General features: G+C 46.1%; 1 protein-coding gene across 3 annotated transcripts in view; it reads left to right on the forward strand.

Annotated features, from left to right (window-relative positions):
* The first annotated feature begins 8,631 nt into the window (after window positions 1–8,631).
* The window catches only part of adamts10 (ADAM metallopeptidase with thrombospondin type 1 motif, 10), a 40,354-nt gene continuing 31,488 nt past the window's right edge, over window positions 8,632–17,497 (forward strand). For all 3 annotated transcript variants that reach the window (XR_012927290.1, XM_076031236.1, XM_076031237.1), the window contains exons 1-4: window positions 8,632–8,958; window positions 12,892–13,028; window positions 13,134–13,343; window positions 17,265–17,433. Coding sequence is in view for 2 of the 3 variants with exons in the window: in XM_076031236.1 (XP_075887351.1) it covers window positions 8,853–8,958; window positions 12,892–13,028; window positions 13,134–13,343; window positions 17,265–17,433 (622 nt within the window). In the remaining variant the exon portion in view is untranslated. The remainder of the gene's footprint in view (window positions 8,959–12,891; window positions 13,029–13,133; window positions 13,344–17,264; window positions 17,434–17,497) is intronic.

The raw sequence follows: 17,497 nt of genomic DNA on the forward strand, positions 1-17,497 counted from the left end.
TTGACAGTTTGGTTTGTGCTGCAACAAGAAAAAAAATAACTATAGTACTGAGAGTACCAAAGTTGTTAAAAATTACCCAGATGCTCATGGGTTCCAGTCCAGATTATTCTGCCACATCTATATATATATTTTTTTTTAATTTTTGCAAAATTATCAACAAATGTATTGTTTTATTAATAGAATAAAAATAATTCCTTCTTTACTTAAGTACATTTCAGAACCTACGCTTTCTCACTTGAGCATGAGTAAAGCGGTTTACTTCACGTAGACGAGCCTGCCGTTCCTTATGGACATCGTCGAACACCGTTGTTCCGGATGCACCTGCACCTTTAGGTTTTGCTACTCCTGGTTTTATGCATGTATCAGCAGTGTGGTCACAAGCTGCTGCTCATTAAACCTGATGTGTGTATACGAAGTGCGGACTAGTCACTTATACACGAACACGGACATCGACACTCCAGGAAAGGAGTTGAACCACCAGTACTTTTACTTTTACCAGTTTTACCAGTTTTTTTAGAGTTTTTTTTTATTTTTTTTATTTTTTTTATTTTTTTTACTGAAGTGTCCATACTTTTTCTCAAGTACAGCATGTCAAAACTTGGAGAGAGAGAGAGAGAAAAAAAATAAATAAATAAAAAAATGGCTAGGGTGACTTTTATTTTGCAAGCCATAGGCGGAAACAGTACTGACGGAGCTCGATCACATTGACAGCAGCAGCCTTGTGGCTGCCTGCTTGCCTTGCCTTGCCTTGCCTTGCCTTGCCTGCCTGCCTGCATTGCCTGCCTGCCTGCCTGAATGCCTGTGGAGGTGGAAGAAGTTGAGTGAGTCTCCCCAGCGAGCGAGCTGCCGGCGCCGCCTCCTCTCCGCTGCACTGCGGAGGACAGAGGACACTTGGCGGAGTCTTCTGCGGGGGGGGGACACTCGCAAAGGTAGGACCGCGATCACCGGAACACCGACCTTTCACATGCACACACACACAAAAAACAACAACAACAACAACAACAAAAACCGGCCACGACATACATGATGCTGGCTCACTAATAAGTGCAGTGACTTTAGGTGTCCTCTCCGTTGTCGGCGCGCTGTCACTGACCTTGTCATCGAGTCGGATCGCGGATTGTCCCTCGTGCGAGCTGCACAAGGAGGGGATGATGTGATCAGGTAGAGACGTGTTGCACCGCGGGCTTGACCTTGCGTCGTTCACCGGCTGGGGGAGCAGCCGGCAACTTTCTGCGCGTTTCCTGCGCCGCGATCACCTGCGATGACCAGCTGCAGGAGTCGCTTGTGACACGTCAAACAGCTCAGTCTGCGGGAATCGGCATGCTTTTTTCCCTCTCTCTCTCTCTCTCCTACACAATGCATGCATGACTTTAAGGTTGTAGTGCATTCGTTGCATCACTCTCTGTTTGGATTCTTGAACCAATTTTAGCCCTTAAAAATTGCCTGATTTTGTATCACTGCCTCTGTGTGTGTGTGTGTGTGTGTGTGTGTGTGTGTGTGTGTGTGTGTGTGTGTGTACTAGTACAGAAGAAAGCTGTAATGCGTGTGACATTTATTTCACGAGTGTGAGAATCTCAGCCCGCCAGCAGCAAGTGCCAATGCAGCGCCGCCGATGACTTTTACTCGAGGCAGAGTTAGGATTTAAAATGGAACTGAAGAATGACGACCGCTCGTACAAGAAATAACAAACTTCTTTTTTGGGCCCCTCATTTTCCATCTTGATTCAACTGGTTGAAAAAAACAAACCCCAATGTATTCCACGCTGCGCTACCCCAGTTGCTTCTGATATTTTGGATTCAGCCATTACGCTCACTCTTATTGTCTGTTGTTTTTAGTATCGCCTTAAAGTAACGTCTGTGCCCTCCAAATGTTGTGGCTTCTGATGAGGACGAGGAAAATGAGTAATCATGCTTTACTTAAGACATGCAACAATGGCTGTATACAGCTCATCCTCTTGGAAGACTCGGCAGCTAGTCTGACGTTAAACGTGCCAAAGATCCCTGCATGGCTCCCGTGTTGGGATTTCTCTTTGTCTCAGGAGACTGTAAGCCTAAATGTTGGGTGTTGGTTTTTTATTTGGTTTTTTTTTGCCAGTCTTAGATCCAAGAAGACATGAAAAAGTGCCCACTAATTGATGTGATAAAAGGCAGGAAGAGAAAACCTCTCGGTGCCATCTGTGCTCTGTTCCCAGAGCTCCTGGCTGACTGACTCGCTTCGTGTCGAGTCAGCTCTCTCTCTCTCTCTCTCTCTCTCTCTCTCTCTCTCTCGCTCTCTCTCTCTTGCTAAATATTGTTTCGGACTCGAGAGGCACTTTTTCAGAGCGAGGGGAGCACATCCGAGGTTCGCCCGCCTGTTTATGTTCCCACTTTTCATCTGCATGCTGTTTATTTGGGGAAATTGAGAAAGGAATGCCTGCCTCTTTCTCTTTTTGACTCCGGAGCAGACAGAGAGATTTAGAGTTCAGGCTGAGAAACACCCCCCTCCCCCCAGATCCCCTCAGTTCTTAGGACTACCTCTCTCACCTACTGTGGGTACTGTGTCAAGTGTGAACGCAGACAGCTGCACGTTTCTTTTTTTTTTTTTTTTTTTTTTCCCCAAACGAGAGATTAATTGTTGCTGAGGCAGCCTGAGACGCTCGTTCTGACTTGTAACATTTGTCTTATGGGCAATTCGATCCTCAAGGCCTTATAAGAAAAGAGAAGCCGCACTGCCAGTGTAATGAAATAATAAACTCAACCTCCATGATCAAAGTGGAAACTCTGCGTGCGTGTGTGTGTGTGTGTGTGTGTGTGTGTGTGTGTGTGTGTGTGTGTGTGTGTGTGTGTGTGTGGTTGGTAGTAGTAGTAGTAGTCTGTGAAGGTTCTCAGTCATCCAGGTCATCTTAAAGTAGAAGGGTTGAGTTAGGGCAACTGGACTTGTTCTGGTGACCTTGAAGATCACAAGTCCAGTTGCCCTAACTCAACCCTTCTACTTTTAGTAGTAGTAGTAGTAGTAGGGGTACACTATGAGGGGCATTTTGCGTCTGAGTTTACCCTGAGTTGGTCATGTGGCTTTGATTAGCGTGCTAGTTTTTGGGAGAGCGGCCCGCTGCCTGGCAACATTTACAGACAGGGACACTGTCGTTAACCTGACATGCCAGATGGAACGTTTCCCAAAACCCTTTTGGATTTATTTCACATAGTCATCTGGTGAGGAGCCTGCAGAAAACGTTTGGAAAGGTGAAGTGCCGCCCCTCCCCCTTACCACCATGAAAAGAATTCATATAAAAGGTGGTGATTGGATGTACTATTCCGTTTATCACATTCATGGTGGCCAAATCCGTCAGATGGATTTCTATTCCTAGTAGAAAGCAATGTCATAGTTTACAGCCATTAATGACTTTTGTAATTGATTGATCCACCAATTATTTGCTTTGCTTTGATGAAACCATTATTTGAATAAGTCAAAATAAAAATGGGGAAAAGAAAACACCATGTCCTTCTTGCAAGAAGCAGCGCAAACTGAAAATGCAAGTCGTATAAAAGTGATGAGGACATTCTCTGGCGTCATGTGCGTCACAATGGGTGGCCATGTGAAACGCAATAGAGGTCTACTATTGCTCTTGGTCTCCTCCTGAGGTGTCAATGATGTTGCAATCTAATCAATCCATTGCTTTACAGGCTACAATTAAATAACCTGACGTGCCAGATGTGATGTTTCCAAATTCACTAGATTGGCTTCATATATCTATAATGGTATATAGCCCATAGAAAATGTTCTATCCAAAAAAAAAAAACCCACCAAAGTGATTAAACTGTTTTCCTATTGGTGTGAAGAGCAACAATAGCCGCATGCTACCAGCCAGTGGCGAGGTTGATTGCACTGAGATGGTGTTAAACTTTCACCAAATATATTACATTTTCTTGTAGGGAGGAAAAAGCCTTATTGTCATTCATTAGATAGAGCTCTGCATCATCCTTGCTTGATGTCAGCAGCAGCTGGCAAAGGCAGTCATTCTTTAAGAAAAGAAAAAATAAAAAAATTAGAGGGCCACTTGTTGTCTCAGCCGCCTCCATTTGCCACAATTGAAAGTGCACCTTTTGCAGTGTTAAGAAAGTCTTGCATTGGACCCTCTTGCAATAGATGTGTAAAATTTCAAAACTTGGAACCTCAGTAGCTAACAGTGTGCATAAGAAAACCTCACTGAGCATGATATGTATGTGAGGATTTAAAAAAAAATAAATAAAAAAATACAGCACCAGTCGCTGCCTACTAGTAGATGACAGACATGTCAAAATGCTTCTGGGTCCACTGGCTTGATTACATCGCAAAAGTTGGCCCACCCTTAAATTCCCACCTAATTATCCCGAGCGGTCCAACTTTTCTGCCTCCCCTTGTTAACAACGACCCCTTTCTTCTCCCCTCCGTCTTTTCTCCTGCACACATTCGGATCACACTGGAAACTTTGCGACCTGTTGCTGCTTTTTTTTTCTCTCTCTCTCTCTCTTGGCTGTGATTGCACCGACATGCGGGCGTACGCAACCATATTCCCGGATCATCCAAGCAAAACATGGCGAAGAGGGCCGGCAATGACTGTAGTATGCACTCGCTCTGGCCTCCTGACAAACACGCATTTCTGATCTTGCCAGCGTTTTTTTTTGACAGAGCCCCCCGAGGGAATGTTTTGCACCATAGACTGCCGAAGATGTACGGCAGCGTCACCTCGGGGAGGCAGCTCCGTCCCAATTGAGCTGCGCGTCTTTGCAGCCCACAGACCCCCTTGAGTGCAACATCACAGGAAATATGCGCACGCAGCATGGGGTCACAAAAACCACCAAACTCTCACAAAGTCTACAGGAGAACATCACTTTGCGTAAGCTCTAAACGGAAAGTCATCGGCCTGGGGACCATTTCTTTGGTTCAAAATTTACTAAACACTCAACAAATCACAAAGATCTGTGCTGTTTTGCTTGCTATTCTGTCAAGTCTCTCTTTAAAAAAACAACAACAACAACAACAAAAAAACAAAACAGCAACAACAATCAAAGTGATGACTCTCCTGGATTCTGACTGAGCAAAGCCACTAACGAAGTTGAGCTGAAGTTAAGCTAAGATGCCGACTTGTCGTAATGTTCGAATGTGAAAAGGACATGGAAACAGTGCATGTTATATGTAACTGTGAAAAATATCAAATAAACAGAACAATGGATGAGGGAAATAAGGGAAAGTGCTGAAGAAGTTTTAACTTATATATGTATGTATATGTAGCACGATAAAAAAAAAAAAAAAAAAATTTTTAAGGTGTTTTTTTCCCCCCATAATATATACAGATAAAGGGGGAGGTAAATGCTCTGTTCCGCCCTCCAGCATAGTGGGTGGCAGTATTGCACCAATCAAGCTAGTTGCCACCTGCCTACAACGAAGAAGAAGCAGCAGTAGCGCGAGCGGCGATGTCGAGTTTTGGACGTCGGTAGCTAGCATTCAATTAGCGGTCGGCCGTCTAGCGCTCTTGGTGACGAACGAGCTGGGTGAGGCAGACTATCGACCAATATCGACTAATGCCGTTTGTGTAATATATTCCTCGCGATCCTTAATAGACAACGCAAGTGCATAATTCGGAAATATCCGGTTAAGGAGCGTGGGTATCCATGCCCTTGCTTATCCAAAGTGACGGTTGCTGACCCCATGGTGGGCGCGCATCCTCACGAGGCGAAGGCTTGGAACATTTTTAATCAGCGACGGAGTTTATACCATGGGTCAGCAATTTGCCACTGGGAGGTGTGTGTATTTGGGTGGGGTGGGGTGCTGTGTGTGTGTGTGTGTGTGGGGGGGGCGGGCAGTCAATCGCTATTATCTTAGAATAAACCAGAAAGTGCAGTTGGTGATAATGAAAAGCGACTCCAATATCAAGCTGCAACTCTAATAAGCCCCCCTGCTTGAATTGAGAGAGAGAGAGAGAGAGAGAGAGAGAGAGAGAGGAGCAGGAGAAGTAATGAAAGTGGAGGGGAGTTTGTGCTCTTGCAGGAAATGACTGGGAGAAAGCCTGAGGGTGGGGAAGAGAGAGAACTTATACAGTTGTTCCACACACAAGGGGAGCAGAAGCAGCGTTTGCAAAGACCCCTTGGTGCTTTAAAAAGAAGAAGAAGAAGAAGAAGAAGAAGAAGAATGGGATAAAATAGAGGGCAGACACATCAAGGCTCTTTTCAACTTGTTCCTCCACACTCTGTCCAGGGTATTAACACTCCAGAATGCTTCACCCAGCTGCCCCCAGCATCTCTGCTGTCCCTCTTTCATTACCCTTTGGGCTTTTGTGCTCGTTTTTTTTTCTCCCGTCCCCCCCCCCCCCCGCCCCCTACCCTCGCCTCTTTTCAGGAGGCAACTTGTTCCCCCCTTTTGCTCTCGTCACCAAAAGGTTTCCCCATCTGCTTCCGATTACCTTTGGCTGCAGTTGGTTAGCCGCCAGCCATCTGGGCCAGTGTGGCGTCTCCGCTCGCTCTCCTCTCCCCAGACGGCACTGAGGGAGGGAGGGAGCGAGGGAGGGATGGAGGGGGGGAGGCTGAGGCGAAGCTGATCTGGGTGGGCAGACTTGAGTTTTTTTTTTTTTTTTTTTTAGTCTTTCTTTTTTTTTCTTCTTCGTCTTCTTCGTGTGCTGACGCTGCAGTCCGCAGCCAGGAAACTCGAGTCGAGAAAGAAGGGCACCCATGAAACCGTGACTCCTGACGCTTGGCGCAGGTCTGTTTTTCTAAAGGGTACCGTGGGTCTGAGGAAGTAATTACCCGCTGTTATGAAAAAGCAGACTTGCTGTGTCGGTCTATAAGTTAGAAGCGAACTCTTACCGTGCAGATAAAATCTAGATGAGGTGCAGATGGAGAAGCGATAGATTGGTCCCGGCTGCTGTTATGTAAATAACGTTATATAACGGTCTTTTCTTTCTTTTTTTTTTTTTTTTACTGCGTGTGTAGCATGTTTCCATCATGAACGTATTGTACAACTACATACGAGATTGGCCGGTCTCTTTATTGTGTTATTCTGTTGACAATTTGAGGGATAGCAGCGCTCACTTGGAACCTCACTGGAACCAAATTGCATTTTGCAGCCACAGACCAAAAGAGATGTTTGTAAAACAGGACAACTCTAGCCGCAAACAAATTCAAGGGGAACTCTTTTTTTTTGGCGGGAGGAGGTGGGGATTGCTTAATCCATCAAGTTTCGTATTTCTAAGACTTTCCTAATACCAAGAAAAAGGTTTCAAACTTTCTGATGTCACCGTCAAAAACTGTTGGCCAAGTGGGAGGAACAACACTGAGTACCAGGAGAGTTATTCCCACTGGGCAAACTACAGACTATCTTTGTAGTCTTATGTAGTGAAGTTATTTTTATAAATCAATGCCGTGCGACAGATTGTCTTGTTGCACACGGCAAAGCGCACTTCATCCTGGAAAGAGAGCGTCGGGTGTTGACAAGCACTCGCTGCTTTCTTTTGTAGCCGTTAAAAAGTGCTATTTTTGGCAACGGGGCTGAGTAATAAATGTCCACTGCTGAAAGAGACATTTTACCGTCATTGTGAAATTCTATGCGGATGGTGTGCAGTCATAACAAGAGGCCTCTTGTACAAGGATGAATTTGTCCCATTATCAGCCAAGTCCACATGTCTAATTCCAATGTGTCCGAGGTCTGCCAATTTCAGACTTGATTCGTGTCATCAGCTTAAAGTTCTGACACTGAAATATTAGAAACGGTTTGCAAAGGGCATTAATATGAAAAGGACGACAAAATGTTTTGGGTTTTTTTTGTTCAAGTCGTAGAGATTCAAGTCGGGATTTTAGGGTCACAAGTGTCAGAATTTGAAACTAAAACAAGCCGAAATTCTAACAACCCACCGTCAGTTTGGCCCGAAAGCGGTCCACCCTGTAGTTTTACCCTTTGCTTAGGCACTCTGCTAACTAGGAAGGCAGCCAATTAGTAAACTGTACAGTCAGGCAGTCAGCCAGGAAGGCACTCAGCCATACAACCAGCCACCACAGTCAGCCAGCGGAGCAGTGATGGCAACCTGCTGCTCCTCTCAAATTGGCTCATTTTACCCCCAAAGCCTCTGACATAATACCCACTTCAAGCCCTGTTTGGGCATTAAGTGCAGCTTTTTACAAGATCAATGGCTTCCTTTGTGTTTGAACTCCTTTCCGGTGGGCAGGCAGCTTAAGGAGCAGGGGCCTCAGGGGCCCCAGGTTGGGACCTGCTCTTGTCTTTGGTCATCAGGGTGAAGGACAGAGTGTTTGCCCTTCGCTAAATCCAAGATTGATTAGCTGGGGGAACAATGCGGGACCGGGGCGGTCGTCTACTAGACGGTGAATTTGAACCGGGGTAGATTTGTCGTGGTAGACTGGGAACGGCATGGGTCAATGGGATCTCATGCTCTTTTGGCTAAGTCTGTGTTTCACTACGTCTCCCATGTGCCTCCCACCTATTTGAGACTGGATCTGTTTCTCCCCTCCCTTTCCACTCCCTACACTGGCCTTCCTCTTCCTCACTGAACTGTTTTTCCTCTTGCAGGGCTACAGAGAGGAGTTGGAACCCACCAGTGTTGCTGAGCCCCTCTGGGAGATAGATTTCTTCTGGCTTTTTTTTTTTTTTTTTTTTTTTTTTGTCTTATTTTCACAAAGACTTGTTGTGGATCCATCTCTGCTTGCCGATCACCGCAGAGGCTGCTATGTCTGCTTGAGCTCACGGATCGACCTGCAGACATGGCCCGCCAGAGTGCTGAGCTGTCCCACTGCTAGGCGACGGGGCATCCCAGAGGGCAGAAGACATGTTGGGACAGACGGCCGGGGACCACTGCACCGACGTCTGTTACTATAGCATTCACTGTAGTAACCATGGAAGCACTACGGAGGACTGGTCTTGTCTGCACTGTCATAGTCATCGTGTTTGCCACCGAGGCCGCAGGAGGTCACAAAGAAGATGAGTCTGCCCAGTCGCAAGGTGAGTGAAAATCAAGCTCAGTGGGGAGTGATCCACAGAGGTCAGTTGTGTGTTAGACCGATTGTGACGCAGTTGCTCTCTCTGGGATATTTAATGAGGGGCTGTGCCAGACAAGACAAATGTCAGTTTTCAAGTTTTAAACCGCCTTCGCCATCAAACGTCTAATAATATTGTTTCTAAACGGACAAGAGTCTAAATGCAATTGAAAAGCCTGAAGGTTCAGTTGACCCAAAAGAGAAAATTGACTAATCAAGTACTCATCACTACGTCAGTGGAGGCTCTGGTGACTTTTTTGAAACCACACAACCAATAATGGGGGGAAAGACTGCAATGAAAACCCACCAACAGTGGAAAAAATATCATCTCTGCATACCACACTGAGGCAATATCATCCAAGTATCCAGAAGACTCGGTTGGCCAGTTTGACACGCCGGATGATGCACTGAGTCACATCATGTTTTAAGCCTAATATGTCCACTGCAGCCTCCACTGCAGGAGCTGCCTTCACGGGAGCATGATAGGTTCGAGCAGTATGTGAGCTAACAGACACTACACCAACAGGTTGGAGACATGTTAACTTTTAAAGGGTATTTAACCATTTTTGGCTTCCCTTATGTTGACATTGGGTAGAATCCTGTCCCGTATTTAAACTCCAGAATGAGTTGGAAAAGGTCACCATCAAGCATATTGGCATGCAAAAAGTTCAAATTGCAATCAGTTTATTCATATGAGGAATAATATTGTTAGAGGCAAATTACTTCACATGTTTGTATCTGTAACACAACTTTTATTTGTCCTTATAATGTGACCATTTGTCATAGAAAACTGATTTTTGACAACAAATGCGTCCTCCCTCCTTTTAACAATACATCGACGATTAACACAAGCAGGTGTACTGGATATACACGTGGCTTCTTGGGTTATATTGAACTCCTCTCTAGATTTCCTTCAAGAATCGGTTGACAGCCCAGTCTAAGTTTGCGTTAGGCAAAGTGAGGCGCCACGGGTTTCGACTCAGGCCTGCTTGTTTTAGAGGCCTAGCGTCTGCAGGTCCGGGCTACTGAACTTGAACCCTGTTTCCACAAATTATGTGGTGGTGGCCACGCGCCTGCCCCCTCGCCCTTAACCACACAGTCCCCTTTGCTCCCTCGCACACACACAAAGGCTGAAATAACGAAAGCTCCCCTGAAGGCAAAGACTCAAAATCCCAGAGAGTCGGTGTCTCGTCACCCTGAACAGGGCTGTGATTGTGTATTTCCTAAACTTAACCTCTGACCCGACACAGCCATCTGTCTCAAATACTCTGCCGGCTCGCCCCCGCTTTTTTTTTTTTTTTTTTTTTTTTAAATAATGCAGCTTCCAAACGCTGACGTTGCATATTTCTTCAGATTTGTTGTTCCTTGCAGGTACTTGCACATCCGTTTTTAAAGTTGCACAATCATGTTTTTTTTCCCGCTGCCTCAGAAAAGTCAGATATTGTTAATGGATCGCTTAAAATGAAGCAGATTTCTTGGTGGTGGAGACCAAAAACTGAGTCAAAAGGGAAAAAGATATGACAAACATTAAAATTAAATTTAAATTAAATCTGTATTCGACTTTTCCTCTTACTTTAATCAAAGGTACATATAACAATCCACCACCTGCTGAGGCCAAAATCATTTTAATATGTCGTTGTCCTGTCATAAATAGCATGCAATTACAATCTTGGCAATTAAACTGTTGTTATGGTACTCCTTCCCTCCCTCCTCTTCTGCTCTCCACTTTGAACTTGACTCTTGTCCAGGTCTTGGCTCATCACTCAACACAGATGATAACCCCTCTGAGTCATTTTTGAGTAAACGTCTTTCAACAGCAAAATGAAATAATGGGAGAGTTAGGAACATGAAAGTATCTCCTGTGATTTCTGGGCCTCTTTATGTCCAGCTGTGTAATCTTGTTAGTTTCTGTGTGTTTGTTTAAAAAGTGTCAAGTATGAGGTTGTCAGGCAGGTTATCGTTAGTTCTTTGCGCTCCTTTGCCAAGCTCGACGGACGTGGATCTCGTGTTTTTACACACATTTGTGATGATTGAACATGTCACTGAAAAACATGGCCCGGTAATCAGTTGATGTTGCAGCCCTCAGTCTGCTGGAAAACAGTGCACACTTCAGTCTTTATCAAGTTTTTGGATTTGCTGTTTTTCAGATGCAAAATTGTATTAGTGAGGTCCAAAGGGAAACAGTGTTCCATTCCAAAGGTATGGAGGGTGGAGCTGAGGTCAGCACACTGTGCACAACCTAATAGGTTCCAACACTCGCCACGGTTGTATAGGATCATACAGAAATGCAGGCACAGACGGGCCACGCTCTGGAAATGTTCTCAGCTCTCACCATCTCATAGTTTGTACCAGACTGCTGCAGCTCATCCATCCTCTTGTCGAAACCCTTGAAAACAAGCAGGACAGAGTTTGGCACGAGGTGCCATGTAGGCGTGTCTGGGATGGAGGGTGGAAGAGTTTTCCATTCAGAGTGTTTCCCTCTACTTTTTTTGGCTTTTGGTGATAACAATGACCGGGGTGATGCCTCACTGTGGGAGCATTTATCAGTGCAGAAGCTTTCATGCTAAATTTAGCGCGACCGTGTAGAGCTGCTGTATCGACTTCAGGTCAGCGAGTCGAGGGAAGCGAATACAGTAACGCACATTCATGGACTTTTCTTTGCATGCATCTCATTGAACTGAACACTTTGCAAAAGCGAATACACCAAAATCGATATGATGTTTCCAAAACACTAAATGCTATTTGAGCAATTTTCTTTTTAGACACTGCTGCAAATCTTTTTAAATACAAACCTGTTAAAAAAAAAAAAAAAGCATCAGGTCTGTGTACTCTCTTGCATCTGTTATGTGGAACAGAAGAAGTAAATGAAGCAGTAACGACTTGGCACAAACCTTAGACTGCCGTCTAATCTGTGTGCAGTTAATTCTGTGTGAGGTCCCCTTAAGGGCTTCCTCGAAGGTGAGTTATATCTACTTTAAGAGGCTCCCTTTATTTTCTCTCCAGGATCATTTCCTATGGGCCTTGTTAATGCCACCTGAGAAAGAGTTTAGCGCTCAGGGAAAGTAGGCTAATGTTGTTGGTTTTTTTCTGTTTTTTTTTTGTTTTGTTTTTTTTTGGGGGGGGGGCGGAATAGCGCTGCTGTGGTTCTGGTGCCTCCAGGTGCACATTTCAGACAACTGGTTTTGATGTTGTCAGATCAAATGGTTGTGTCATGGCCTTGAGACACCGTTCACATTTATTTGCATTGCTGGCAATTTTATGCGCTCTTCTTAATTGTTTAAAATGCATCCTGACTCGATTCAAACCAGACCTATCGGCTGCTTACAGAGCGGGCCCCTCCCCCCTCTCCCCCCACATCCCTCACCCCCGGTACAGAGCTCTCCAATCTGTACCAGGGAACTCTGATCTCGGGGTATTTGCTCAGTGTGGGAACGGGCTGCGTCTCCACCAAAGGAGGCCAAAGGTTTGATGAAAACTGGGCATATTTGCCGGTGACCTTTCCCCGTCAGTTAGCTGACGTTAGCTGTTCGGAGCCTTGTGTGTTTGGACAATAAATCTTCGCCAGGCCCCGGCAACAGACTGGGACAGACAGGAAGTATACAGTTTCAGTGTAACCACGGCAACATCTCTTTGACCTCATGCAAGGCGAGGGGGCTCTTGGAGTGGAAGGACCTCGTCAGCAACGGGCCCAGTAAAGCATGCGGGCCTGGACGCTGCCAACTGGGTTACTCTCCCAATAAAAAGCTGCGCAGAGTTATTGAAAAATAAACAAGTCCCAAATCCTCAAGTGTTCTTAATTAGAGACAATTAGATTAGGCTGATTTTGGGCTTTACTCAGTTCAACTATAACTGTACTTGTCTGCTTTTTTTTCTCTTCTTCTATTCCCCTCTCCTTTAGCTGCTTTCTTGTCCAGTCTAGGCCAGTATGAGATTGCCATTCCCGTACGTACAGGACCAAATGGGGGGAACCAAGAAAAGCCTCAGCACTCGCGGCGGAGGAGAAGAAGCGCCACGGAAGACAGCCCACCTGACTCTGTATTGCGCTTTCCGAGTTGTTCTCCCCTGTCATTTCGTGCTTTGCATTCTGTTTATCCAGAAACTCAGAGGTAAAGACTCTTCCTGGTTTTTCCGATCTCCCAGCTCTTCTACCAGCTCTCCACACCACAAAACAAGTTCCTGCTCAACCTGACGCTGCAAGGAGGCCTGCTGTCCAGGCAGTTCAGGGTGGAGTACTGGAAGAGAGGCCGCTTAGCATGGAGTCGGCCCTACTCCTCTCACTGTCAGTATGTGGGACACCTCCAGGACCAACCTCACTCCAGCAAAGTGGCCCTCAGCAACTGTAACGGCCTGGTAAGATCCAGACGCCCGGTCTCGGTCACATCCGATGCGCCGACTGTCTTCTTGGCAATCAACACCACAGTAATGCTCAACTTCAGTCCTCAAAGACATAAGCGGTCCCACATTAGACACATCTCCAGACCTCCAGCTTTCAGCCTGAGGTCAAGTGGTGCAACTGCACCATGTCGAGAGCTCCAGGCATTTTATTAGCCCTCTGTTTACAGCCTCCCACAAAACTGATTTCTGTGCTAAACAAATGCTTTGTTGGATCTTCCGCTTGTTTGGAAAGATACACTGAAAGACACCAGCATGGGGGTTTTGTCACTTACCTCAGAAAGGTATCAGTGCCCTTTGTGACATCACAGATCAGCCATTTCCAGATCGGATTCAGATGAACAGTAAAATGATGTACTTTTTCTGAGTAATTCACATCATTCAACCGTTGTATAAAACATAACTTAGCCATCTCTCACCTTAGACCTTACTTATGCCTCACTGGTGGTCCCACTATTATTATAAATACAAATCACATACAATTAAATTTCTCCATCCCGCAAAAAAGACCTTAACATTACAATTCTGCACACGGTGCGCCGTGATAAACACCGAATGGAACTAGTTGACACATTCGTGTGAACCGTGTAATAATGGTTTTCATCAACAGAAAAGAGCAAACAGCAGCTTAACAGTGTCCTAGAGTTTCCCGGACAGCTGATAGAAAATGTGTAAAGAGTGTTTTTGTGGTTTATCATTGTTTGGGTGGGGAAAGATTTTGAACATGTTATTTGGAAACTCTGCTAGTTAAGTGAGGATTATATATATTTTTTTTAAAAAGCAGTTTTTGGTCAAACAAAAGGCCCTTTAAATGTTACTGTACTGCATCCTGTTCTACCACTGCGTGAAGATTTCCACCTGTGGCACAACACCACATCAATAAAAAGTACTAAAGAACAAAATGAGGGCCGGTCTGAAAAGTCAGACATAGCTTTAACTCCTTAAACAAAGACGGTTGTATTATTGTGAAATGAGTGCAAATTGCTCAAGATAATAATGGGCCGAAATAGCACTTTCCAAATTCAAGTGCATGGGCCAAGTAGAGCTGCAGAGAGAAGTGCACATCCTCTCTGCACAGCAGATACAGCCACGCTTCTGCGACGAGCCATAATTGTCTGTTGCAGAGGGACACACAATAGCCGTCGGAAGCAGCCTGCACCATTCCGGAGTGGGAAGGGCGCAGTTGCCGGACGGGCAGCCTGTTTGATGTTCCAGGCTGTTAAAAAAACCTCTACTTATAACCCCCGAAACGCATCACGTTCTGGCACGCCGCTCTGGGGGCTGTTTGAAAAGCAGACCTATAATAGCGGATCATTAGCCACAGCCGCGTTTAACAAGGCAGACTGTTGGAAGCGGCGCAATTACAGGCAGGAATAACCCGACAAAGGGCCTTTTTTTTTTTTTTTTTTTTTTTCTTAATCATGTGGAAACTCTAACAGCTTTCCGAGGCGGCCTTTTCAAACGCCTACTGACGGTTCTTGTGTAAGAAAACTCTTAGTTCGGCCCGTCGACTCGCTTGCTTGAGCCTCGGCCTCCGATATCGGAGTTAGCTCGCCCCTGTTAAATCATTCGAGCAGCGTCGTGTTTCTGCGTGTCCCCTCACAGCAAGGGTGTCAAACTCAAATACAGTACAAATACAGCGGGGCCACAATGTAAAACTTGAATAAAGTCGCAGGCCAACGTTGATGTTTACTGAACAGCGAACCTTGTAATGTGCACCCAAACAAGTTTTGCTTCAACCTGAATATGGAACAAGAAAAGCTTAATACCAAACAGTAAATCATTTAATATTACACTCATGCAAAAAAAAAAAAAAAAAATGCAACAACAATAACAAACAACAACAATGAACCAATGAAGTCATAATAACAACCTCAGGTGAACATGATGTTCTGATTGACGCGCCAAAATACCAGCAGAGCATTCTGGGATTTGTAGTGTTAGGGGTACATGTGCTGTGTGATACCTTGCGGGCCAAAAATAATGACATTGCGGGCCAAATTTGGCCCGCGGGACAGAGTTTGACACCTATGCCTTGTGGTGAGCCAGCGGGCTCCGCCAGCAACAGTTCCACACACACACAGCCAGTGGATTATACGTGTTCGCCGAGCGTGATTAAGCCGCACACGCAATTAGCGTCGTCCCAGACCAGCGTGAGCGCATCGGGTCGGGGCCGAGCGGGCCGCGTCCGGGCGAGCGTCACTAACTTTATTACGAGATTAAAGGCGCTTTTGAAATCTGCCGCGCCGGGTTCGAGGGGCAAGACACTCTCGCCGGCACCGGCGGTCCAACACATCTGAGCCCGAAAGAATCCCAAAGGCGGCGGCGGCGGCGGCGGCGGTGGCGGCGCAGCGGCTCTTGTCTCGCTCCCTCGATTTTTTTCTCGCGCCCGCTCGGCCCTTTCATCCCTCTCGCGTGTGTTTGTGTTGTGTGTGCGCTTGCGTGTTTGTTCTGCGGGGGCCTGATCCCGCTCTCAGAGGAGTTCACAGTTTGCCAACAGAGGGCCCTGCGAGGGGAGCGCTGTTTGTAGTGGGATAGTGTGAACATTTAGGGATCTGATGATAATGCGGGGCTCTCGCATCCCCTCGCTGACTTCGGTGTCCCCCCCCCCCCCCCCCCCTCTGTTGGAAAGCGTTTCTCACAGGGCTTTTATCATCTCACAGCTGTTGTGGCTTCTTCAGAGTCCAATTTGTAATAACCGGTGTTAAGAGCCGTGCCTACGTGCGAAAAAAGTCAACAGACGTTGTGGAGAAAGGGTGAGGATTACGAAAATGACGTCTATACTCAGCACCTTATCAGAGACGTTTGTGTAGGTTTTTCAGTGATAAATAAAAGAGATTAGCGCACTTACCAGTGAGCCAGTGAGCACTTTGTTCAAGGTGACAGTTCTATTTGAACTGCAAGTCACATTTGGAGTGAGACACACACAAAAAAAGAGATCCCACGTGACGAATCCCCACCCAGTTGGCGCTTGTTGTCTCTAACGTTGGAGGAGTGCGATGTCACCAAGGGCCAAATTTCCAAAACTACGAGTTAAATGACAGATTTTCTGCAAGATGTAGCAGGCACGAGAAGAAAAGGATGGGCTGTCGCCGTTGTTGGCGAGTTCATCGACAGGCCGTCGGTGAAAACCAGTGGCAGGTCGTCCATTTTACGTCTAGGCCTTCAGTGATGCTGTACTTCATACGTCATACCTACCTACGCTAATACACCTCAGAATACCATCAACACTGTCAAAGCTCAGAACTAAAGGACCATTATAGGATGTTAGCTAACAAAGTTTGAATAAGTCCAGCAAAAGTACGCTGTGTGAGTAGGAAACCAAGGAGACAACAACAAAACCAACTATTCATTGAAAATAAACGTAAAGAGATTATTATATGCAACAGCAAAATAATGAAACAATAAGTTACTTATTGTTACTTCACTTTACCTTCTCCTTCCGCCCTCGGATCTCTGGGGTCCGTCAAGTCTTTCGGGCTCTCATGAGTACTTAGTTCGAAAGGCCAGGTGGTTGGCCTTGGCATCGCAGACATGGGATCTGATTGGCTGTTGCAACTGACTGTGGTCCGTTCACTTACTAGCAGACGGGAGTCTGTGATGTTGATTCTTCAGGCTAACATAAGCTAGCTGAAATGCGATTGGATTCAAACTCTATCGTAACATACAACACTGGAAGCAGCGCAAAACAGACTATGCATAATAACTTTATTGGCATATTTTTGGGGAAAAGTAACAGGGAAAGCCTCGGTGGCCCTGACGGCCCCCCCCCCACTGATGAGAACTTTGATGATCCTCTCGTGGGACATTTCTGACCATCAACCTGCTGACTGTGTTTTCCGTCGATCTCTTCCTCTCCACACCCCTGTGTCCTCGCAGCAGGGGGTGATTGTGGCGGGCGGTGAGGAGTACCTGATTGAACCCCTGGTCTCGCCAGACAACCACACCAGCACAGAGCGGGCGGAGAGAGCCGAGGGGCGCCCCCATGTGGTCTACAAGCGGTCCTCGCTCCGCCACCAGTACAAGGGCCAATCCTGCGGAGTCATCGGTGAGAGGGGGAGATATTCCGGGATCTTTTAGTAGCGCCACTCCGGCCCAGGCGGGAGGAGCAA

The sequence above is a fragment of the Nelusetta ayraudi genome, unplaced genomic scaffold, assembly GCF_046127955.1.
Source record: "Nelusetta ayraudi isolate G7.1 ecotype Tasmania unplaced genomic scaffold, CSIRO-AGI_Nayr_v1 ptg000032l, whole genome shotgun sequence".
In the NCBI taxonomy this organism is placed as follows: domain Eukaryota; kingdom Metazoa; phylum Chordata; class Actinopteri; order Tetraodontiformes; family Monacanthidae; genus Nelusetta; species Nelusetta ayraudi.